This window comes from Schistocerca americana, chromosome X, assembly GCF_021461395.2.
Source record: "Schistocerca americana isolate TAMUIC-IGC-003095 chromosome X, iqSchAmer2.1, whole genome shotgun sequence".
Lineage (NCBI taxonomy): Eukaryota > Metazoa > Arthropoda > Insecta > Orthoptera > Acrididae > Schistocerca > Schistocerca americana.
The window spans coordinates 223,560,221-223,583,594 of record NC_060130.1 but is presented as its reverse complement, the minus strand read 5'-3'; the positions used below and the strand labels follow the sequence as shown (position 1 = coordinate 223,583,594).

Here is a 23,374-nt window from a genome sequence, read left to right as displayed (position 1 = left end):
TCCTACGTAGTGTTCTACTTCATTTAAGAAATGGAGAGAGTTTTTAGTTGGCTACACTTTTATTGAATATGATTCGCATGAAAAACGTTCTGAAACTTCCAGAACAGAGGAAATCATCGAGGAAATGTGCAGTATGGTATTGGCGGTTAACGTTGTGTTAAACAGCTGACACTGTAGTTATACCAAAGGAGATAGTAAGGTATGTTTATGTTAGGTATTAATCATGAAAATATTTCTCTCAAAATGAGTGCTGGATATATTGCAAGTAGAACAAAAGAAAATATGACACTAAATTACTTAGTAATTTTTGATCCATATTAGACATAATACAGCTGATTTTGTGTGCCACTTCGTTACTGCAAATAAATGTTGGGTTAATTACATCATGTATAGAGTAGACAACAGTCTAAACAGTAACAAACACTCCAGCAAAATAGGCAAATTCGATGTGAAATACACCTGTTCACGAAGGTCCTCTGGGAACTAGAAAGACCAGGGATATGAAGCACGACTTTATTTAACATCTATCCTGCTCAACATTTTTGGCAGCCTCTCATTGCCACCCATTCTGAGATCCACGGAAATATGTTGAGAGATTTGCTGTAGGTCCTAAAGTTGGCCCAAAATGTGAACTGCTGGCCATTATAACTGTAAACACCATCAAGGCGCAAGACTGACTTGCTCGCATATGCACTTCAGAGCATCAAACAAAGTACAATACATAGGAGTAATGCCATATACGTTCTGTGTTCTGGGTTTCTCATTCCGAAATCGCATTTGCGTGTGTTTTGTTTGTGAGAGTCTGCCTCAGCAGCTGAGTGACGAGCTGTTGGATGTAAACTATGGAAATTTCGAACTAGAGTGTAGTTCTACAACACCAGTCTAACGCTAAATCCGGGCCGCCGAGCGGTTGTAGGTGCCTCAGTCCGGTACCGCGCTGCTGCTACGGTCGCAGGTTCGAATCCTGCCTCGGGCATGGATGTGTGTGATGTCATTAGGTTGGTTAGGTTTAAGTAGTTCTAAGTCTAGGGGACTGATGACTTCAGATGTTAAGTCCCATAGTGCTTAGAGCCATTTGTATTTTTAACGCTAAATTCTCCCTGCAGAAAGTGTCTCTTACAGACACACACAGATTAATTTGTTCAGATAATAATACAATTTGGTAGTGGACAAGGAAGAAATTCTCTTTAATTACCAGAATGACCCCTGCTACAATCGACTTTAACGTTATTTTAGAACCTGACTGCCTCACGTTCCCACGTACAAAACCCCGGTTGTTTGCTTGGTGCGTGGCTCATTTCACTTACCAGTCGATTACCACTGTTACTCCGGACGTATTAGAGTACCAGTCCTATCTGCAACAGCAACATTGGATAATACGCCAAAGGTGCGGCAAAAAATAAGTTGAACGGTTACACAAGTATTTAATCACCTCTGTAGGTTTGCACTGACGAGAAATACAAGCTGGAATTCAGTGAGGACCGATGACATTCTTGGAGTGTTAAAGGTCGGCTTTTATTGCTCCAGAACGAATATCAAAATCGCGAAGAAGGACCGGCTTTTATTTTTTTTCCGTGTTCAACATGAAGTTTAATTTCCTCAATTAAGATTCATAACGAAATTGAGAGGAGGACAGAGGAAAAAAAGCACGCTGAAAGAAACAGCGTGAGGAAAAAAAATATAAAAATAGTAGCTGAGTGGTCAGCATAGATCGTTACCATGCAGAGGACCGCGGTTCGGTTCCTGGTATTGCCAACGATTTTTTCTTGATGGGGGGACTGGTACAGGGTGCACTCTGTCTCGTGATGCCATCTGAGCAGCTACTTGTATGAGAAGCAGCGGCTTGAAGGCCTGGTAAGTCGGCAATATGGCTGACCACATACCCCGCCATACAGCATCACGTCGAGTGGCGGAGAATGACCCAGAGCCCGTTTGATATCCCTTGGGACTACAGGGCGCAGGCGAGGAGCTCGGTATTTTTTGTGTGAGAAGATCGTATTTTTATGTAAGGAGAAACGTGTACCAGCACGTTTCGTAATTCGACAGCGGCATGTTTGTATTCTACCTAGATATTGCTTGTCACGTTGGTGGGGATTCTACCTCTGTCATACGAATATGGAACAGGTGGGTTCAGGAAGACTATGCTCAACGACATATAGGATTTCATGAGCCCCATGTGACTAGTGCTCGAGAGGACAGTCATCTTGTTCACTCAGCCTTGCAGGAACGTACAGCCACGTCAGGTAACTGGAATCAGCATGTGACTTCGTTTGCAGCAAGACAAATATACACAAGGTGCACCGCAGACTGTCACTACACCGACGATAATTGCAGCTGTACACGACTTCACCACAGAGAGAGGCGCTCCGGCAGTAGAGCGCCCAACGACGACACAGGACACAGCAGTAGTACCATGTCGTCTTGCATTCCTTATCGTCATACGGGCTGAGAAGTCGGTGTGACGGTGTGATATGCGATTAGGTATACGGCATAATCACCTGTGATTCACACAGCAGGCAGTTTGAAGATCAGGTGTTACATTTCGGACGTATTAAGGCCCGCAGCTGTACCGTAACTTCGAGGTCTCCGTGATGTTATCTTTCACCAAGATAATGCAAGACCGAATGTTTGCCGTGGTTTTTATGACTTTCCTTGGATACAGATGGTGCTGCCAAGTAGCATCTACATCTCTCACCGATGGAAAACATCTGGTCACTATTTGCCGAGAGAGTGGCAGTCTCTGTCTCGCCAGCCACAACTGACGAACTACGGAAGAGAGCTGAAGAAGCAAGACGTGCCGTAATCGTGTAGGCTGCAGATTCCTCGACTCGCGCCATAGCGTTGTGGGGTTTCGGGTTACGTAAATACGTCAGGAGTCGATTCCACGCAGGAGGCGGCTACATGGGTAGCGGGGGCTGTGTGGCGTGGAGTGGGCAATTTTTTAGATTAGAGGTTCTCGCAGAAACACAAAAAGGCTTCAGTCTCAAAGGATACAGGTCGGAAACAGGAAGAACGTAGATCTAGGAACCACAGGTATAGCAGTTGTAAATTGTCGTAGCTGTGTTGCGAAAGTACCAGAGTTCCAAGCGGTAATGGAAAGCACTGATGCTTAAATCGCTATAGGTACTGAAAGCTGGCTAAAGCCGGTAATAAGTTCAAGAGAAATGCTTTCGAAGGATATAACGGTGTTTACAAAGGATAGGTTGAAATGGCTCTGAGAACTATGGGACTTAACATCTTTGGTCATCAGTCTCCTAGAACTTAGAACTACTTAAACCTAACTAACCTAAGGACATCACACACATCCATGCCCGAGGCAGGATTCGAACCTGCGACCTTAGCGGCCGGCACCAATGTTCAAGAAAGGCAATAAGAGTAATCCACCAAATTACAGGCCCGAATCATAAACGTCGACATGCAGCAGGATACTGGAACATACACTGTGTTCGAACATTATGAATTACCTCGAAGAGAACACATAGTCAATTCGGATTTATAAAACATCGTTCCTGTGAAACACAACTAGTTCTTTTTTCACACGAAGTGTTGAGTGCTATAGAAAAGAGATTTGAGACTGATCCCGTGTTTCTAGATTTCCAGAAAGCTTTTGACACTGTGCCACACAAGCGGCGTGTAGTTAAATTACGTGCTTGTGAAATATTGTCTCAGTTATGCTACTGGATTCGTGACTTTCTCACAGAGGCTAGTAGTAATTGATGGAAAAACATCGAATAAAACAGAAGTGATTTCTGGCGTTTCAGAAGCTAGTGTTATAGACCCTCTGTTGTTCCTTATCTGTATAAACGAATTACAAAAAAATGGTTCAAATGGCTCTGAGCACTATGGGACTTAACATCTATGGTCATCAGTCCCCTAGAACTTAGAACTACTTAAACCTAACTAACCTAAGGACAGCACACAACACCCAGTCATCACGAGGCAGAGAAAATCCCTGACCCCGCCGGGAATCGAACCCGGGAACCCGGGCGTAGGAAGCGAGAACGCTACCGCACGACCACGAGCTGCGGGCAAACGTATTACAAGACAATCTGAGCAGCCGTCTTAGGTTGTTTGCAGATGATGCTGCCTTTTATCGTCTAGTAAAGCCACAGAAGGTCAAAACCAATTGCAAAACGATTTAAGTAAGCTTTTCTGTATGGTGCAAAAATTGGCAGTTTAGCGCAAATAATGAAAAGCGTATGGTCATCCACATGTTTGCTGAAAGGAATTCGATAAACATCGGTTACACGATAAATCAGTGAAATTTAAAGTCGGTAAATTCAACTAAATGCCTAGGAATTACAATTACGAACAACTTAAACTGGAAAGAACGCATAGAAAATGTGGGGAAGGTGAACCAAAGACTGTGTTTCATTGGCAGAACATTTAGAAGATGCAACAGATCAACTAAAGAGACAGCCAGCACTTCGCTTGTCCGTCCTCTGTGGAGTACTGCTGCACAGCGTGGAGCCTTACTAGATAGGATAAGCCGTGTGCATCGAGAAAGTTCAAAGAAGAGCAGCACGTTTTGTATTATCGAGAAATAGAGGAGAGAGTGTCCCTGACATGATACGTGGTTTGGGATGAACACCATTAAAACAAGGGCGTTTCTCGTTGCGGCGGGATATTCTAACGAAACTTAAATCACTAAATTTCTCCTCAGAATGCGAAACATTTTGTTGACGCCAACCTACATAGGGAGAGACGATCATCATAATAAAGAAAGGGAAATCAGAGCTCGCACGGAAAGATATAGGTGTTCGTTTGTTCCGCACGGTGTTCGAGAATGGAATAACAGAGAATTATTGTGAAGGTGGTTCGATGAACCCTCTGACAGACACTTAGATGTGATCTGTAGGGTAGCCATGTAGATGTAGATGTAGATGTAGATGAATCGACTTCATTTACTTCCAGTACGATGGACGTGGAATAATTATGGGCAAATTTTAAACACATTGTAAATCACGCATTGGACAAGTACGTGCCGAAAAAGTGGGTTTCGGACGGAAAAGACCCACCGTGGTTCAACAGCGCAATTCGGAGATTGCTCAGGAAGCAAAGACAGTTGCACTCGCGGTACAAGAAAAATTGGGAGAATGAGGACAGGCAAAAGTTAGTAGAGATTCGTGCTGCTCTAAAAAGAGCGATGCGAGAAGCATTCAGGCACTATCACCGCCATACCTTAGCAAAAGATCTTGCTGAAAACCCAAGAAAATTCTGGTCTTACGTAAAATCGGTAAGCGGGTCGAAGGCTTCCATCCAGTCAGTCACTGATCAGTCTGGCCTGGCAACGGAAGTCAGCAAAACGAAAGCTGAAATTTTAAATTCAGCATTTGAGAAATCTTTCACGCAGGAGGATCGTACAAACATACCGTCGTTTGAATCTCGTACAGATTCCCGTATGGAGGACATAGTGATAGACATCCCTGGGGTTGTGAAGCAGCTGAATGGGTTGAAAATAAATAAATCGCCAGGTCCTGATGGGATTCCAATTCCGTTTTACAGAGAGTACTCTACTGAATTGGCTCCTTACTTAGCTCGCATTTATCGCGAATCTCTTGCCCAACGTAAAGTCCCGAGCGACTGGAAAAAGCGCAGGTGACGCCTGTATATAAGAAGGGTAGAAGGACGGATCCTCAAAATTACAGACCAATATCCTTAACATCGATTTGTTGCAGGATTCTCGAACATATTCTTAGTGGAATATAATGAATTTCCTTGAGACAGGGAAGTTGCTGTCCATGCATCAGCACGGCTTTAGAAAGCATCGCTCCTGCGAAACACAACTCGCCCTTTTTTCACATAATATCTTGCGAACCATGGATGAAGGGTATCAGACGGATGCCATATTCCTTGACTTACGGAAAGCGTTTGACTCGGTGCCCCACTGCAGACTCCTAATTAAGGTACGAGCATATGGGATTGGTTCCCAAATATGTGAGTGGCTCGAAGACTTCTTAAGTAATAGAACCCAGTACGTTGTCCTCGATGGTGAGTGTTCACCGGAGGTAAGGGTATCATCTGGAGTGCCCCAGGGAAGTGTGGTAGGTCCGCTGTTGTTTTCTATGTACATAAATGATCTTTTGGATAGGGTGGATAGCAATGTGCGGCTGTTTGCTGATGATGCTGTGGTGTACGGGAAGGTGTCGTCGTTGAGTGACTGTAGGAGGATACAAGATGACTTGGACAGGATTTGTGATTGGTGTAAAGAATGGCAGCTGACTCTAAATATAGATAAATGTAAATTAATGCAGATGAATAGGAAAAAGAATCCCGTAATGTTTGACTACTCCATTAGCAGTGTAGCGCTTGACTCAGTCACGTCGATTAAATATTTGGGGGTAACATTGCAGAGCGATGTGAAGTGGGACATGCGTGTAATGGTAGTTGTGGGGAAGGCGGATAGTCGTCTTCGGTTCATTGGTAGAATTTGGTTCGATGTGGTTCATCTGTAAAGGAGACTTCTTGTAAAACACTAATACGACCTATTCTTGAGTACTTCTCGAGCGTTTGGGATCCCTATCAGGTCGGATTGAGGGAGGACATACAAGCAATTCAGAGGCGGGCTGCTAGATTTGTTAGTGGTAGGTTTGATCATCACGCGAGTTTTACGCAAATGCTTCAGGAACTCGGGTGGGAGTCTCTAGAGGAAAGGAGGCGTTCTTTTCGTGAATCGCTACTGAGGAAATTTAGAGAACCAGCATTTGAGGCTGACTGCAGTACAATTTTACTGTCGCCAACTTACATTTCACGGAAAGACCACAATGATAAGATAAGAGGGATTAGGGCTCGTACAGAGGCATATAGGCAGTCATTTTTCCCTCGTTCTGTTTGGGAGTGGAACAGGGAGAGAAGATGCTAGTTGTGGTACGAGGTACCCTCCGCCACGCGCCGTATGGTGGATTGCAGGGTACGTATGTAGATGTAGATGTCATTCGAGCACACTTGGACTCAATGCCCAGTGTGCTTTTGTTGCTGTTGGTGGCAGCAACTCTGCATACTTAATTTCACGCCCTGTATGCTCCTATATCGCCCACATATTTAACAGTGTATTGGCCCTGCCGTACTTTACACGCACAAGAAGTAAAATATTGTGGTTAACTGCCTTTTCTTAGTGTTGCAATTTTAGCTACCAGCAGTGTAGAAGCTGGTGACGATCTAAGAATAGGTTTGAGGTTAACGAGGAGGATTGTGCCAACCTGTATGCAGAGCCGTACCCGTACGGCTGTCGGAAGAAGCGGAAGAAGCCGCCGTTGTGGTTGTTGAGGTAGTAGACGAGGCGGTCGCTGTCCCTGGGGCAGGCGGGGTAGGCGGCGAAGCAGGGCCGCGGGTCCCCGCGAGCCGCCACGCCGGTGAGCGCGGCGCGGCCCAGCACCAGCAGCGGAGAACTCTCCAGCGCCTCCGCGCCGTCCACGCGTAGGATCCTGCACAAACGAAACTCTTCTACCAAAAGACCCCAAAAAACTATCACTCCACTGTTCTCGTTGTAGCCTATGTCTTGCAACGTACGTTTGGTTCTTATTCTTATAACGGCCGCACGCAGCGTTTTCCCATGTTGATCCTGAGTATTTACTCTCTGTCATCCATAGCAAGTGGAGTAGGTCATGTGGAGTCTCCTATTTCATCTGTGCCCGAACAAATATTTAATTGTAACAGGTTGCGTCACACCTCTGGCTGTCACGATGTACGTGGACTACTCGATGAGCTTAGTAAAAGACGTTCGTTATTCAAATATTACAAGGAACAAACATTAAACGAGGAAGAAGAAATCACAAATCAAAGAATGAAGTCCAAAGTAGAGTCTGACGAATCGAGCAACCCTAAGAGCACGTCGCAAGAACTAGTGGGACAGTTATAAGAGCGTCGCTAAACTAATAAACATACTGTGGAGGAACCGGAAGTTGTGTCTACTTGTGGAGATCATGATCAGCAATTCATGTCATGGCCTCCACGCTCTCCCGACTTAACCCCATGCGATTTCTTTCTGTGGGGATATGTGAAAGATTCAAACCTCCTCTACCAAGAAACGTGCCAGAACTGCGAGCTCCCATCAACGATGCTTTCGAACTCATTGATGGGGACATGCTGCGCCGAGTGTGGGAGGAACTTGATTATCGGCTTGATGTCTGCCGAATCACTAAAGGGGCACAATTCGAACATTTGTGAATGCCTAAAAAAACTTTTTGAGTTTTTGTATGTGTGTGCAAAGCATTGTGAAAATATCTCAAATAATAAAGTTATTGTAGAGCTGTGAAATCGCTTCAATCATTTGTAATAACCCTGTATATAGACGGAGCAGAAGCGAATTAGGAATCATTCTAGCAATCATATGGGCCGTAAATAGTGAAATCCATTAACACAAGCGCATTTGACGAATTGCAGTCTGTTATGCCCCGGCACCCGGGAAAGAGCAGCTCCGATACGGTCGGCTGTTGTACTGGTGTCACCAGCAAATGCGGAAAGTGACTGAACGCCGATCAAGCCACGAATTGGTGTCAAGGCGTTGGATATCCGCTTCTCATCCCAGAACGTGGATATCGGTGGTTTGCCCATTCCGAATTGCCACCTCCTCTTCCCAAACAGGGTAATCCATCTCCCGCAACGGCAGCCCAGGTCAGGGATTACGACAGCTGTCCGCGTTCGGCCCATTCTATCTGAACTCGAGTTTTCCTTCTATCAACTTTCCTCCGGGTTCACTCACATACAGCTCTAGGGTTATACCTTGGCCACAGTTTCGTCTGGACCTATCACAAAGACCAAAAGACTCTGTTCATCCTGAGACCCTCCGTCATCAGTTCACTATTCTAGGAGCATTCCAGGGCTGAGGAATAGTGCGCGCTGATGCCTCGATGGTAAATTGTCACGCTGGCTTCGCTTACGCCCACAGTGGACATACCGAACAGCACTCTCGCGCTCTTGAGCAAATCCGCTCCTGCACCGGTGAGTCTTTCCTATCTGCAATGAGTCGTTAAGCAGCCTAAAACCTATCGACCGTTGCTATCCTCGCCATGCTTTGATAATGGCTATCCAGGAGTCTGTTAGCCCTCGAACAACGTCTACGTTCAGTGACCTACATCTGGACCCCATGTCATGTCAGAATGACATTGATGACGGGCTGGCAAAACAAGCTACATGTAAACCAACTCTGAAGCTCGATACGCCGCAAACTGATCTCAGATTGGTATTACGGCATAATTTCGGGATCTGGAATACCGAATGGCACACCGTTAATACGCCAAATAAAGTGCGTGCTATAAAGGCGTCAATAAACGTATGGAGGTCATCCATGCGAGCCACTCGCAAGGACTCTATATTCCTTTACCGGCTATGGGTACACACATAGTCTTACATATTTTGTTCCTTCCACAGATTCTTTTGGGGTATGGTTTTAATCCGAGACCTGTGTTACTAAGGAGAAAGGGACTGATAACCTTGTAGTTTAGTCCCTTTAATCTCCAAACCACCCAACCAAACAACTTGATCGACTTTCCAGCTTCGCTAAGGGGTTCCGAGCTCTAGTTTGTAACATGGCGGTGTATTACGTAACTACGTGGGTGCATGAGAAACAGCGACCTATTCGAAGGGTTTATCCACAAGTAGAGCAATCTCTCCTTCAGCATGACGATGCTAGACCATACACGAGCACTGTTGCGTCTGCAGCAATCGAACACCTGTCATCCGTCACCATCCACCACACAGAATCGATTTTGCCCCATTCGATTTCCATCTCTGCCCAAAACTTAAAGAACAGTTTCGAGGACTTCACTTTCGTATTGATGAAGCGGTGCAAGCAGAGGTGACGTTCTGGCTCCGCAAACAAAGTAAAACATTCTTGTATCACCAAATTGGTCTCTCGTCAGGAGAAATCTGTACATCGCTAGGGCAACTGCGTTGAAAAATAAATATACAGACATGAAGAATATTGAGAAACGAATATACAGACATGAAGAATAAATGTAGAATGTTGATAGCGTTTGTTTTATTTAAAAAGCTTTAAGAGTGTTCACATAAAAAGTTTGGAGGCATTTTTTTCAGCAAGCCTTCAATTATTGGATAAATCTGTGTATTCTAAAACGGTTTTTATACTGCTGAGCACTCCTGTACTTTCCCAAGTCAGTTAGAATGATTTGCGGTGTTAGACTTCAAGTTATGCTCTGTTCAATCTTCAATGAAATATATCACTGTTACCACCTCAAGTGATTTGTAATGAAGAGAATGGACAAATGCAAACATAACAAAATTAATGACCCATCAAATACTAAACATAAAAACAATACACTTAACCATTGTTCAGAGTGTTACACACTATTCTGAAATTTCGGTTGTCAGCTGGTTTTAGTGAACCACAGATTTGGAATATTCATTTTATTTACTTTTTATTTATTTATTTATTTCCTTTAATCGTGTACATGTATTTCTCGTAGTGATTTAAGGCCTTTCACCGTAATGTGTATAACATGATAAATTCACTGACGCATTTAATTAATAAATAGCTATAGTGTAGACACTCCCCTAGAACACTAGATGTAAAACAGATAAGAGAAATTACCCTAGGAACTAAATAAGTAGTACGGAAACAGTACACAATCTTTATTAGCGAGTCATAGCTGACGAATAGTGAGGAAATACGCCAGCTGGATTTACTAAAGAAGCTAAAACATAAAACTTACTTTACAAATACTACCATTATCAACTCAATGAGTTTATCAAGAGTATGATCGACGAACTAAGCCTGTATGAACGTACTGCGATTAAAAACTTTCATATACGCCCGTCGTGTAGGAAAAGTAATTTTTCCAGTGAATGTATACTTGTGGATGTGGCGACCTCGCTAGCGAAGGACAGCAGCACCATTATTCTAGTTCATTAAAGAACTCACGCTAGCAGGAAGTCAGCGTTGACGAAAGGCAGCTGTTGCGCCGAGCGCGATCCAGCGGCGAACTCACACACCAGCCGTGGGACGCAGCGCAGGTCGTCGTTGCGGACGATCGAGTCCAGGGCCTCCATCAGCAGCGGCCTGCAACGTCACACACTTATCTTTAGTTGCCAGTCAAAATTATGTAAGGAAACTCAGTTTTATTCGCAAAATAAATAAAATTTATTTTGAACTAATTACCATCGAAAAATGTTTCTCGGTAACACCACTGCCCCTAACCACACTTTTTCTATTCAGTTAAATTGTTGCTACTCCAGCCCTTTATTGTTTGAAAGAAGGATCGTATAACCGCCTTCAGACTATTTCTTGACCATTCCACTGAGCACATAAGGAAAAATAACGCCTTATCTTGTCTTGAGCCCTCTGATTTCTCTTAATCTGTTACAACGGCCATTTCTCGCCGTGAAGGTGGAAGTCTTGAAAATACTTTCGCACTCGGAGGAGAAAAAAAAGCGAGTGACTGCGTGTGAGATCGCTATCCAAGTTTTTATATATTTTTAGGTTTCAGATACATATTTTAACGGTTTTTGTGATAATATTTGCTATAAAAGTGACGTATTAGTGGTTTCTTCATTCACCTATGCCTTTCTTGTGTTGTGACCTGATATTTGTGTTTCATATCGAGCAACTTAACCTCTTGCCTGTGTTTACATTCCGCGCTGACCAGTTGCAGCTGCAGCGGCGCATCGAAAGCTAAGTACTAATTAATTGTTTGTGTATAGTTGTTTATTTAGGAACTTTAGTAGTCTTCAACCGGTGTTCTTGGTGTTTTCTGGTGAAATAATTTCAGAAGAACATTTTGGGAACTGTTTTCAACTTCGTTACTGTGTCATTAGACGTTTGATTCTCTTTCTGTATTAGTCTTTTGTTATATTCACATTTGTTGTTTATTAATACTGTTAATAATAGTAGTTACTTCCCGTGTAGAGTAAGTTTGTGATTATTGTAGTCAGGTTTTTAACATCTTCTTATTGTAGTAGCGGAACTTAGAAAAAGTAAAATTTTACCATGAGTGAGAAGTGTGGGCTTTGCCGTAGGTTCGTGAATAGTGGATTGCGGTGTGAGTCTTGTTCGAAGTATTTTCACTGGGGGGAATGCAGTGGGGAAGCCAGTGGGCATTCTGGTGAGATGCTCTCCTGGAACTGCAGGTTATGTAGCAAGAGTAAGTTGATAGAGGAGCAGGAGCGTAAGATCTGTGCCCATCAGGTGCAGTTGAAAAACGCACAGGAGGAGCTAGATAGGATGAGGAGGGAGAAGGGGGTTGGGGAATGGGAGCTGGCTGTTGGCAAGAGATCTGCTAGGAGAAGAACATTTTCAGATAGTTTTACTGTTGATGTTTACAATAGATATGACCAACTGTCAGAGTCTAGTGGAGAGGAATCTCTAGTAGCTGTAGATGTAGGAAGTATGCAGCAGACCTCAGTAGTTACGGTGGCTAGAACAGTTGCAAAGTCGAAGAGGAAGAAGAAGGTTCTTTTGTTAGGTAGTTCTCATGGCAGAGGTGTAGGCCAGCAGTTGCAGGAAGTGCTGGGAAGTGAGTACCAGGTCACCAGCATTGTGAAGCCTAATGCACGATTGGCTCAGGTGACTGTTAACGTAGGGGGGTTATGTAGGGATTTTACTAAAGAGGATCAGGTAGTGATTGTGGGTGGAGCTGGTAATAGTATTGATAGGGATGGGGAATATAACATAGATGGTGACCTGGAAAAGATAGCCACTCAGACTGGCAACACGAATGTGCATTCTTGGAACTGTTTCAGCGTCACAATCGGCCTCATCTTAATACAGCCGTCAGGCGTAATAACATGAGACTTGGGGGTGCGCTGATGACAGAAAGCATGGGTCACATTTCAGTGGTGTCGGTGGAGTCTATCAGCAGGACGGGTTTCACTAGACGTGGCCTGCACCTCAACAGGTATGGGAAGGGGAGGTTGGCAAAGCTTTTAGGAGACAGCGTAGGTGGGGTTGGTGGGATCACTCATGGGAAAATTCCTGCAGTGGTGGGTGTTAGAGCTGCACCTTTTTTAGATTGAAGTCAGCTGATAGGTATTCCAGCTTAAGGGAAGTCTCTCTAACAAAGGAACCACTTTTGACAAAGCTTAGGTATCCGAGTAATGAGGGAATTAGTATATTTCATCAAAATATACAAGGTATTAGAGATAAAGTTAGTGAACTGCTTATAGATGTTGACTCTGAAATTATTGGTACATCTGAACACTTCTTAAATAAGGAGATAATTCAGAGGCTTTCTTTACCAGGATACAGGTTGACTGGCAGCTTTTAGAGGAGCTCTTTGCGGTGTGGGGGAGTAGCCATGAATGTGAAAAACGGCATCCCATTTGAGTCAATTGATGTTTCAAAGTACTGCACTGAAAAGGTGTTTGAATATTGTGCAGGTGTGGTTAAATTTAACGGAGCTAGACATCTAACTGTTGTTATTTATAGATCCCCAGACTCCGATTTCACAACATTTTTGCTAAAGCTAGAGGAGGTTCTTGGTTCACTTTATAGGAAATACAAAAAGTTAGTTATATGTGGTGACTTCAATATTAATTGTATAAGTGGTTGTGCAAGGAAGAGGATGCTGGTAGACCTCTTTAATTCATATAATCTTATGCAAACCGTATTCTTTCCAACGAGAGTGCAAGGGAACAGTAGAACAACCATAGACAACATTTTTGTTCATTCCTCAATAGTAGAAGGGCATTCTGTTAGCAAAAAGGTGAATGGCCTTTCAGATCATGATGCACAAATTTTAACTCTAGAAGGTTTTTGTGCTGCAACACGTGTTAAATATAGGAAAGCTAATCCAGTTGCTGTAGAGACCTTTGTAAACCTTATCAAGGAACAAGAGTGGCAAGATGTTTATAGCGCTGATACAGTAGACGATAAATATAATGCTTTTCTCAAAAGACTTTTCTCATGCTCTTTGAAAGTTTCTTTCCGTTACAACGTCAAAACAGGGTACTAGCACAAACAGGCAGCCTGGTTGGCTGACTAGAGGGATAAAAATATCTTGTAGAACAAAGTGGCAATTATATCAAAACGTTAGAAACAGTCAAAATCTAAATGCAGCAGCCCTTTACAAACAGTATTGTAAGGTGCTTAAAAATGTTATTAGGAAGCAAAAAGTATGTGGTATGCAGATAGAATAGCTAAGTCTCAGGATAAAATTAAAACCATATGGTCAGTCGTAAAGGAAGTTGCTGGTCTGCAGAGACAGGTCGAGGATATAGAATCAGTGCGTAGTGGGAATGTCCGTGTTACTGATACGTCGCATATATATACACTACTTAATAATCACTCTCTGAATATTGCAGGTGAACTAAATAGAAACCTAGTCCCAACAGGGTATCATGTAGCGCTCTTAGAAAAAAGTGTTCCGAGACTGTTACCTGAAATGCTCCTCCATGATATTGACAAGAGGGAGATTGGTTCAAATGGCTCTGAGCACTATGGGACTTAACATCTATGGTCATCAGTCCCCTAGAACTTAGAACTACTTAGACCTAACTAACCTAAGGACATCACACAACACCCAGTCATCACGAGGCAGAGAAAATCCCTGACCCCGCCGGGAATCGAACCCGGGAACCCGGGCGTGGGAAGCGAGAACGCCACCGCAAGGAGGGAGATTGAGTTAATAATTAAATCACTAAAGACCAAGAACTCTCATGGATATGACGGGGTATCTAGCAGAATACTGAAGTATTGTTCTATGTATGTTAGCCCAGTACTTAGCCATATCTGTAACTTTTCCTTTAGGAGTGGTCGGTTTCCTGACCGATTAAAGTACTCGGTAGTGAAGCCACTTTATAAAAATGGAGACAGGGATAATGTTGACAATTATAGACCTATTTCTATGCCATCGGTGTTTGCTATAGTTATCGAGAGGGTTGTATATACAAGGTTACTGGAGCATTTAAATTCACATAATTTGCTGTCAAATGTACAGTTTGGTTTTAGAAAAGGCTTAACAACTGAAAATGCTATAGTCTATTTTCTCTGTGAGGTTTTGGACGGATTAAATAAAAGGTTGCTAACGCTAGGTGTTTTCTTTGATTTAACGAAGGCTTTTGACTGTGTTGACCACAAAATATTACTGCAGAAGTTGGACTATTATGGAGTAAGGGAAGTAGCTTACAATTGGTTCGCCTCCTACTTTAAGAACAGAAAGCAGAAGGTAATTCTCCGCAACATTGAGAGTGGTAGTGATGTTCAGTCCCAATGGGGCACTGTTAAGTGGGGCGTTCCCCAAGGGTCGGTGCTGGGGTCACTGCTGTTTCTTATTTATGTAAATGATATGCCTTCTAGTATTACAGGTGATTCAAAAATATTTCTATTTGCTGATGACACCAGCCTGGCAGTGAAGGATCTTGTGTGTAATATTGAAACAGTAACAAATAATGCAGTTCATGAAATAAGTTCGTGGCTTGTGGAACATAATTTGATGCTAAATCACAGTAAGACTCAGTTTTTACAGATTCTAACTCACAATTCAACAAGAACTGATATTTTGATCAGACAGAATGGGCATATTATAAGCGAGACAGAACACTTCAAGTTCCTAGGCGTTCGGAGAGATAGTAAGCTGTTTTGGAAAGCCCATGTCCAGGATCTTGTTCAGAAACTAAATGCTGCTTTATTTACCATTAGAACAGTATCTGAAATAAGTGACACTTCAACACGAAAAGTAGTCTACTTCGCATATTTTCATACGCTTATGTCGTATGGTATTATTTTCTGGGGTAATTCTTCTGATTCAAAGAGGGTATTTTTGGCTCAAAAACGGGCTGTTCGAGCTATATGTGGTGTAAGTTCGAGAACCTCTTGTCGACCCCTATTCAATAGTCTGGGAATTCTGACATTGCCCTCACAGTATATATTTTCCTTAATGTCGTTTGTTGTTAGCAATATTAGCCAATTACCAAGAGTTAGCAGCTTTCACTCAGTTAATACTAGGCAGAAATCAAATCTGCATGTGGAATGCACTTCCTTGACTCTTGTGCAGAAAGGAGTGCAGTATTCTGCTGCATCCATTTTCAATAAGCTACCACAAGAACTCAAAAATCTTAGTAGTAGCCCAAACTCCTTTAAGTCTAAACTGAAGAGTTTCCTCATGGCTCATTCCTTCTATTCTGTCGAGGAGCTCCTGGAAGAGCTAAAAAATTAAGCAAATTCCAATATTATATTGTTGATTTTCTTTATTTAAACTTACGACTTGTCACCTGAATATGTTTTTTTTATATTTCATTTTATCTGTTTCTAATATCGTGTTATAATTTCATGCATTGACTCGTTCCATGACCGTGGAGACTTCTCCTTAATTTGGTCCCACGGAACAATAAATAAAAAAGTAAAAAATAAAAAAAAGTTGTTAATTGAAACATCCCGAAAAGATTTCGCTGCGACAAGAAACTGCTTCGTATTAATGACTGCCACACCAGCTTGCTTATCATATCTGCGACACAGTATGCCCTGTTTCGAGACAACAAAAAATAAACTGCCCATCTTTGAACTTTTTCGCTGTTCTCTGTGAATCCTATATGGTAAGGCTCTCATGCCGAACAAAAATGCTCCTGAGGAGGATGAAAAATCATAGTATATACTTTCTCTCTAGTAGATTTGTTGCATCTTCTTTGTGATCTGCCAATAAAACGCAGTCTTTGGTTCTTCTTCCCCACAACAGTTTCTATATGATGGTTACCATTTAAGTTGTTTGTAGTTGTCCCTAGATGTTTGGTTAAATCACCAACCATTACAGTCGTGTGATTTATTGTTTAACCAAAATTTAACAGATTTCTTTCAGTACTCTTATGAACCACCTCACACGTTCTATTGCTTAGATTAAGTACCGATTTTCGATTCATGCAGATATCTTGCCTAAATCATTTTGCAATTCGTTTGTACCTTCTGGAGACTTTACTGGACGGTAAGCGACACCGTAATCTACAAACTATCTAAGAGTTCATATCACTTTGTCTCTTTAATCGTTTATTCTGATTAAGAACAGCAGAATGTTTATAAAACCTTCTTGGAGAACAGCCGGTATCAGTTCAGGAAATGTTTTCGCAGTTGCAAATATGGACAGTCAACAGCCGTATAATGGAATGACGACAGTGAAAATTTGTGCTGGACCGGAACTGGTACCCGGATTTAATGTTTATCGCGAGCGATCGGTCGCCTTACCATTTGGCTATCCGAGCTCGAATCACGGCCGTACCAAAACTCTCACATGTGTCTACATGTGTCTACAACCTATACTCGTACATCCATTATGTATATTCCCGTAGAGGATATACCTTTTTTTCAGTTATAAGTCACTTGCATGGTGTCGGCGGATAAATACGGTGTTGCCCTCTTTTCTGACAATCAGAGTTTAATTTTTCAAGAGCGGTTTTCTTTAAAGAAAAACCCACCTCCATCATTCTTACTAAAGTTTTAAATGTTTTGTCCTGTGTGTATTTTACTTTACGTCACACACAGCCACAGTTCGTTTATAATAAGCAAAGAAAAATTTAGTAGCGAGTAGATTATGTATCTTTAGCTGATGCATTTGCTGATTCCAGTTTGCTTTCGAGAACGTCAGTACATCTGACGCAAAATGGCATGCTGAGCATGAGGTAAGTCACGTCTCTTTCAGGGCGGATCTCATTTTGCGTTCTTGTGAGTCAACAGTTTCGTAGTTAGGATTTTCCGGTTTTGCGTTCAGTAACCAGATTAATTAAGAGCAGAGAAGGTAATGTGAAACAGTTATTTTCTTCCGAGTTGAGCAGTATTTTATTTTGCGAATATTTTAGTCAGACATTGCATTTCATGTTACGTAACTTCCGTAACCTACCTCAGTATTGAGTTTCAGCTTCGTAGCTTTCACTGAATACATAATTAGTTTCTTATGGGATTTAGTTAGATTCATTTCATTATTTCAAATTCAGCATTTCACTAAGAATAAATTTTGTTTGACGTCACTATTCACAAGCGCAATAAAGGGTCAACCAAAAGTTAGTATTGCACAGCATTTGACTACGACATCTTAAGGACGTGTTACACGAGGAGAAAGTCTTTGAAGAAGAGTATCCTACATTTCATATGTAGGTAAATTAGAAAGGTCACAATGGCTCACATGTAGGTTTAGCAGGGTCACCTTTGTGTGCACGGAAAGGTCAATGCAACGTCAAGTACAATCACAGAAGAGTCATAAAAATAAATGAAAGCATGAAATTAGACGTAAACTGGGTATAGTATCAATATGTGCTTAGTTTGAACGGAGTGGAATGGATTTGCGACACTATGACATTAATTTCTCTACATGCCCTGTAACCTGTAAGCGGTACAAAACAACGAACTGACTCTATATCAGCAAGATGACCACGGGATTGCCAGAATCTTGTTCGCAGTGATACGGAATTAAGTTACACTTTAAAGTAAAAATACTTGGCCTCTCGACTTTCTACGTGTCCCCTAGACGAGAATGGGACGAAAATTGTATATCGTTCCCTCTGTACAGGAGTAATTTTGGGCCAGATTAATTTCAAATGCAACGACTATCTAACAGTAAGTACTGGTGGTCACCAAGAAGGCGATGACCGTTTGGGAGGCTTCTTAGTTTGAAGAACGACGCCATGGGAGGAAGGATATCTAGTATAAACCCAACAGATCTCGAAAGTTCCCTCAGAACCCACTTGAAGACAAACATAGCTTTCTGTAGGGATGGATTGGAATATGATATCTACTTCCAGAATGGGAATTTCACTCTGCAGCGGACTGTGCGCTGATATGAACCTTCATGGCAGATTAAAACTGTGTGCCAGACCGAGACTCGAACTCAGGACCTTTGCCTTTCGCGGGCAAGTGCCCTACCACTGAGCTACCCAAGCACGACTCACGCCCCGTCCTCACAGCTTTACTTCTGCTTGGTAGAGCACTTGCCCGCGAAAGGCAAAGGTCCCGAGTTCGAGTCTCGGTCCGGCACACAGTTTTAATCTGCCAGGAAGTTTCATGATATCTACTGTTCGGAAGACGTAAATGATCCATGTTATCCATGCGATCGGAAGGCAACCGCCGGCCGCTATCTGCATAGCACAGCCAGAGACTTCGTTCTACAAGCTAGATAACACGCCATCAGGCCCCACTGACACCTGACACTCTTCATCGCTAGTATTTCCTTCTAGCACATGTCAGCCCTACACCGGGTATCTTGATAACGTTTCCTGTCTGCTTCTAATTCTTAAATGCTGAATAAATTTCAATGTTTGGGTTCCTCTGTACGCTATAATTGTGGTATGACGCTCCCACTTCATCAACATGCTCATGACAAAACTTCGATTAATTGTCATTCAGACAGACTGCTTGATTTATGCCTGTAACCAGGACCGAGTCAGGTGGTTCGAAGGCATCACCCTCTCTGCGTTCCACTTGTTATACGAGGTGGTGGGCTGGAGAGGTGCGCCGCTACAAATTGACACAAGAGGACTGTAACAAATGTGGGCATGTCTGCGTTGACAATTCGACTACTGCTGGCACATCGGTACGCTTGGGATTGCGTTGACTTTCGTTGTCCGCGACACATGAAATCCTCGAACTGTGAATGCGGTCTCTGACGTTCGAAACGACGGAATGAATTGTCTTCGGACGAGTCCAACTGCAGCACCTCATACAGCCATCGCTGGAAACGTGGTACTCGCTACCATTGCAGTTAGCGTTGTTGAAGGGATTAGTGCAACGATCTGGGGTGCCTATGCGTACAATACGTGATATCATCGCCTACAATTTGAGGCAAAGCGATGCAGCAGCCGTTACGTTAGGAAACTTGTAGAGGAGAAGATACGGTAGTACATAGGGCAGTTTTGGGACTATTTGCGGTCACCTGCGGCGGGGAATGTACAAGCAATCTTCTGATGTCTGATTCCTTAATCTGCACGTTCGCCTTACTTTTCATTCATCGAATGAATTTCGGTTTTTGCTCGATCAATAACTTGTTCGTCATGGTGCTCCAGAAAATACTGTTGGAGGTTTGTGTTCGAGCAAACAAATTAGATGGAGGGTAATTTCTCATGAGTATACTGGGTGCTGCCTGGTGTCATGCTACGACGTTTCGCAGCACGTAGCCGCTTCACATCACAGTGAATTCTCAAATCCAGAGAGCATACACACACCAGTAAGCCTAATAATTTGTATGTTCTTACGTGCTTAATATAAGATATAAAGGTCATTTCAATCGCATGAATTGTACTTCTTGTTGCTATTTTCACAAACATTTATATCTTTTTAAACTCTGAGTTCAATATAATGTATCAAAATCAGAAGAATAACGAACATGTCGTATAATGTTCATTCACATGATTGATTTAGCTGATGACACTACATTCGAACATCTGATATTCGCTCCACTGTTTTCTAAAGCGGATAACTCATGTAAGATTGAATGCGCCACCATAACGTTTCGTTTCGATTACCTCAGTGAGCCATCACATATCCATTTTCTTACTGCAAAACGACTTGTTATACTCTCACGAAACTATTTAATAAGTTTTTTTTTGACGTAAGTTGTGCGGAAATTTATGAGTTGGAATTATAAAGGGTCTTCAGTAAATAGTATCTCAGGGAGAAAGAGCGGTATTCGAGACGTTTAGAGAAATAGTCACTTGAAGCAAGACAATACAGAATTCGTGAATATTATTTTTATGTCTAGTGATGGGCAGCTTCTCTGATGAGAACGTTTGTGCTCCGAGTATCTTCTCCATCACGAAACCGCCCCGTTCAGTTCACAACTGCCTGTCGTTTCTTGCGACTGTGTGGCAGCTAACGGTTGAAAGTGTTTCAGAGACAGACATGAAGCAGTTATTTAGTGTGCTTCCTGTGCTTATTTAATTCTGGTGAAGCTTTGTTTACGAATAACACACAAAATAACCCGGCCGGAGTGGCCGAGCGGTTCTAGGCGCTACAGTCTGGAACCGCCCGACCGCTACGGTTGCAGGTTCGAATCCTGCCTCGGGCATGGATGTGTGTGATGTCCTTAGGTTAGTTAGGTTTAAGTAGTTCTAAGTTCTAGGGGACTGATGACTCAGAAGTTAAGTCTCATAGTGCTCAGAGCCATTTGGACACAAAATAACCGTCAGTTGCCACAGCACAACCCACGTGGTACATTCCAAGTCGTTTGGCTATCAGTGTGTTGTGCAACATGATTGGTGACAATCTCATAGATCTTGCCATTTCAGATAAATTAATTACCGCATGAAAATACTGGAAATTCCTGGATTATGCTATAATTGAACAAATTGAGGAAACTTAATTTCCCTCAGGAAATGATATGCTCGTGCATTTCCCGCATGAGGCAATATTTGCATGCCACATTTGCTACTCTTTTCAAACGCCGTGGTATTACCATTGTTCTCCAGACCCCAGTCTGAATAAACGAGACAAACTGCAAGTTCACATCAAACATGGACACTGCATCAAGAGCGGCCATAAATTGATAACAGCACTGATTATTTGAGCCACTGTTACAGGTGGAAACGCATATCGCTTTTCCGTTTCTGATAATTTACTGTATTCAAGTCACAAGAATTACACAATTACAAAAATCATGCTTACGACGTTCTTCGAAGACCCTCTGTTTACTGAGTTAAAATACACGCTAACTAACGTTTTGAACATCCGCATTGCACGTCCCTACAAATATCCGCAGCGTTATCATAACTGTGAAGTAGCCGTAATGAATGAAGTTTAACTTACCCGGCAAACTGCTGAGCTCGCGAGGAAGTGGCCAAGAGCAGAAGCAGCGCCAGCTGCAGCCGCGAGAAGCGATCCGTGGCCGGCATCTCTGGACAAGCGACGCAGACTGCCGCCGTCCGCACACCCATGTCACTCTTAACGGGGCTCTGCCGCTTTCTCCCGCCCCCATATACATTTCACCGGGCGCTCCCTGTTCAGTCTCCTGGACCAACACTGCCGTGTTATTCGCGGACCGTGAGAAAAGGATCATCCTCTCAGCTACAATAATCCCCAGCTACTAGGCACCGTAGCATTAACATTACTCACTATACTTGCGTAAGTAGGACACGATTTAGGTTTTTGAGCCACATAGTTTGTTCAAAAACGGTTCAAATGGCTCTGAGCACTATGGGACTCAACTGCTGTCGTCATAAGTCCCCTAGAACTTAGAACTACTTAAACCTAACTAACCTAAGAACATCACACACATCCATGCCTGAGGCAGGATTCGAACCTGCGACCGTAGTGGTCATGCGGTTCCAGACTGTAGCGCCTTTAACCGCTCGGCCACTCCGGCCGGCCACATAGTTTGTTAAAAGTTTTCTTTGTGCAGATGTGTGTATGCAGGTATGTGTGTGTGCAGGGGGGGTGGGGAGGAGGGGAAGGGGGAAGGATCGGGGGTGGTGGCCGTAGGTGTATGTCAGTGTGTGTGTGTGTGTGTGTGTGAGTGTGTGTGTGTGTGTGTGTGTGTTTGTGTGTGTGTGTGTGTAAGAAATAAAAAAATTGTGACAAACATCGTTTTCCATGCTCCCAGATGTGAACTCCAGCGTTTTTGTTGAAGCTCACTACTAACATTCGCCAACGTAGAAGTCGATCACTTAGAGTACAATACGCGTAATGTCCCACAAAAAGGTCATCAAATAGGGTCGCGTTACTGCAGGAATATTTCCAACAAGTTATTGTGAGCACAGAGATGAAAATTTGGCTTCTCTTTAATACGCGTAATTACATTTACTCACCAGGATACTGAAGTGATTATGTTTCTTTCAATGCGACGATGTAATTTTCAGTGGTACAGTATATAATCTAAACTATACTGGCCTCTGTTAGGGAATATTAATATGGGGTGCGTCCATCCATCACTGCTTGAACTCTGGAGGCAATATCAGTAAGGCGTATGAATGTCTGTGAAGGAATGGTAGCGCCTTCTTCTGGAGGAGACGAAACCGGAGAAGATACTGATGTTGGACGCTAGGGTCTGAGGAAGGTCGACGTTCCAACTTATACCAAAGGTGTTCCATTTGGTTCACGTCTGGGCTCTAGGGACGCCAGTCCGTTCCATGAATATTACTGTCCACAAACCTGTGCCTCACAGATGCTACTTTATAACAGAGTACCTTGTCATGTAATGCAAAGAGTCATCGTCTCCGAACTGTTCCTCTACTCTGCGCAATATATAGGGCTGTTCAGTGTATTCACGTACTTCCGAATTTAGCATTTTCTTAAGTACGGTAGTGCACTTCAACTTAACCAGGAAAGACATTCTCATCTTTAACACTACCTCCTCTGTACTTCGCTGTTGGCAGTACTCATGTTGGTAGATAAAGTTCTCCAGGCATTCGACAAAACCAAACCCTTCGATAGGAAAATGGCTCAAATGGCTCTGAGCACTATGGGACTCAACTGCTGAGGTCATTAGTCCCCTAGAACTTAGAACTAGTTAAA

The 23,374-nt window shown here is 42.9% G+C and overlaps 1 protein-coding gene across 1 annotated transcript in view; it reads right to left on the bottom strand.

Moving 5' to 3' along the window:
• Window positions 1–21,798, bottom strand: part of LOC124555932 — a 72,254-nt gene extending 50,456 nt beyond the window's left edge. Inside the window, exons 1-3 of the mRNA XM_047129985.1 lie at window positions 21,671–21,798; window positions 10,880–11,017; window positions 7,200–7,424 (exon numbers count right to left, since the gene is read on the bottom strand). Coding sequence (XP_046985941.1) covers window positions 7,200–7,424; window positions 10,880–11,017; window positions 21,671–21,798 — 491 coding nt within the window. The remainder of the gene's footprint in view (window positions 1–7,199; window positions 7,425–10,879; window positions 11,018–21,670) is intronic.
• Between the last annotated feature and the right edge of the window lie 1,576 nt (window positions 21,799–23,374).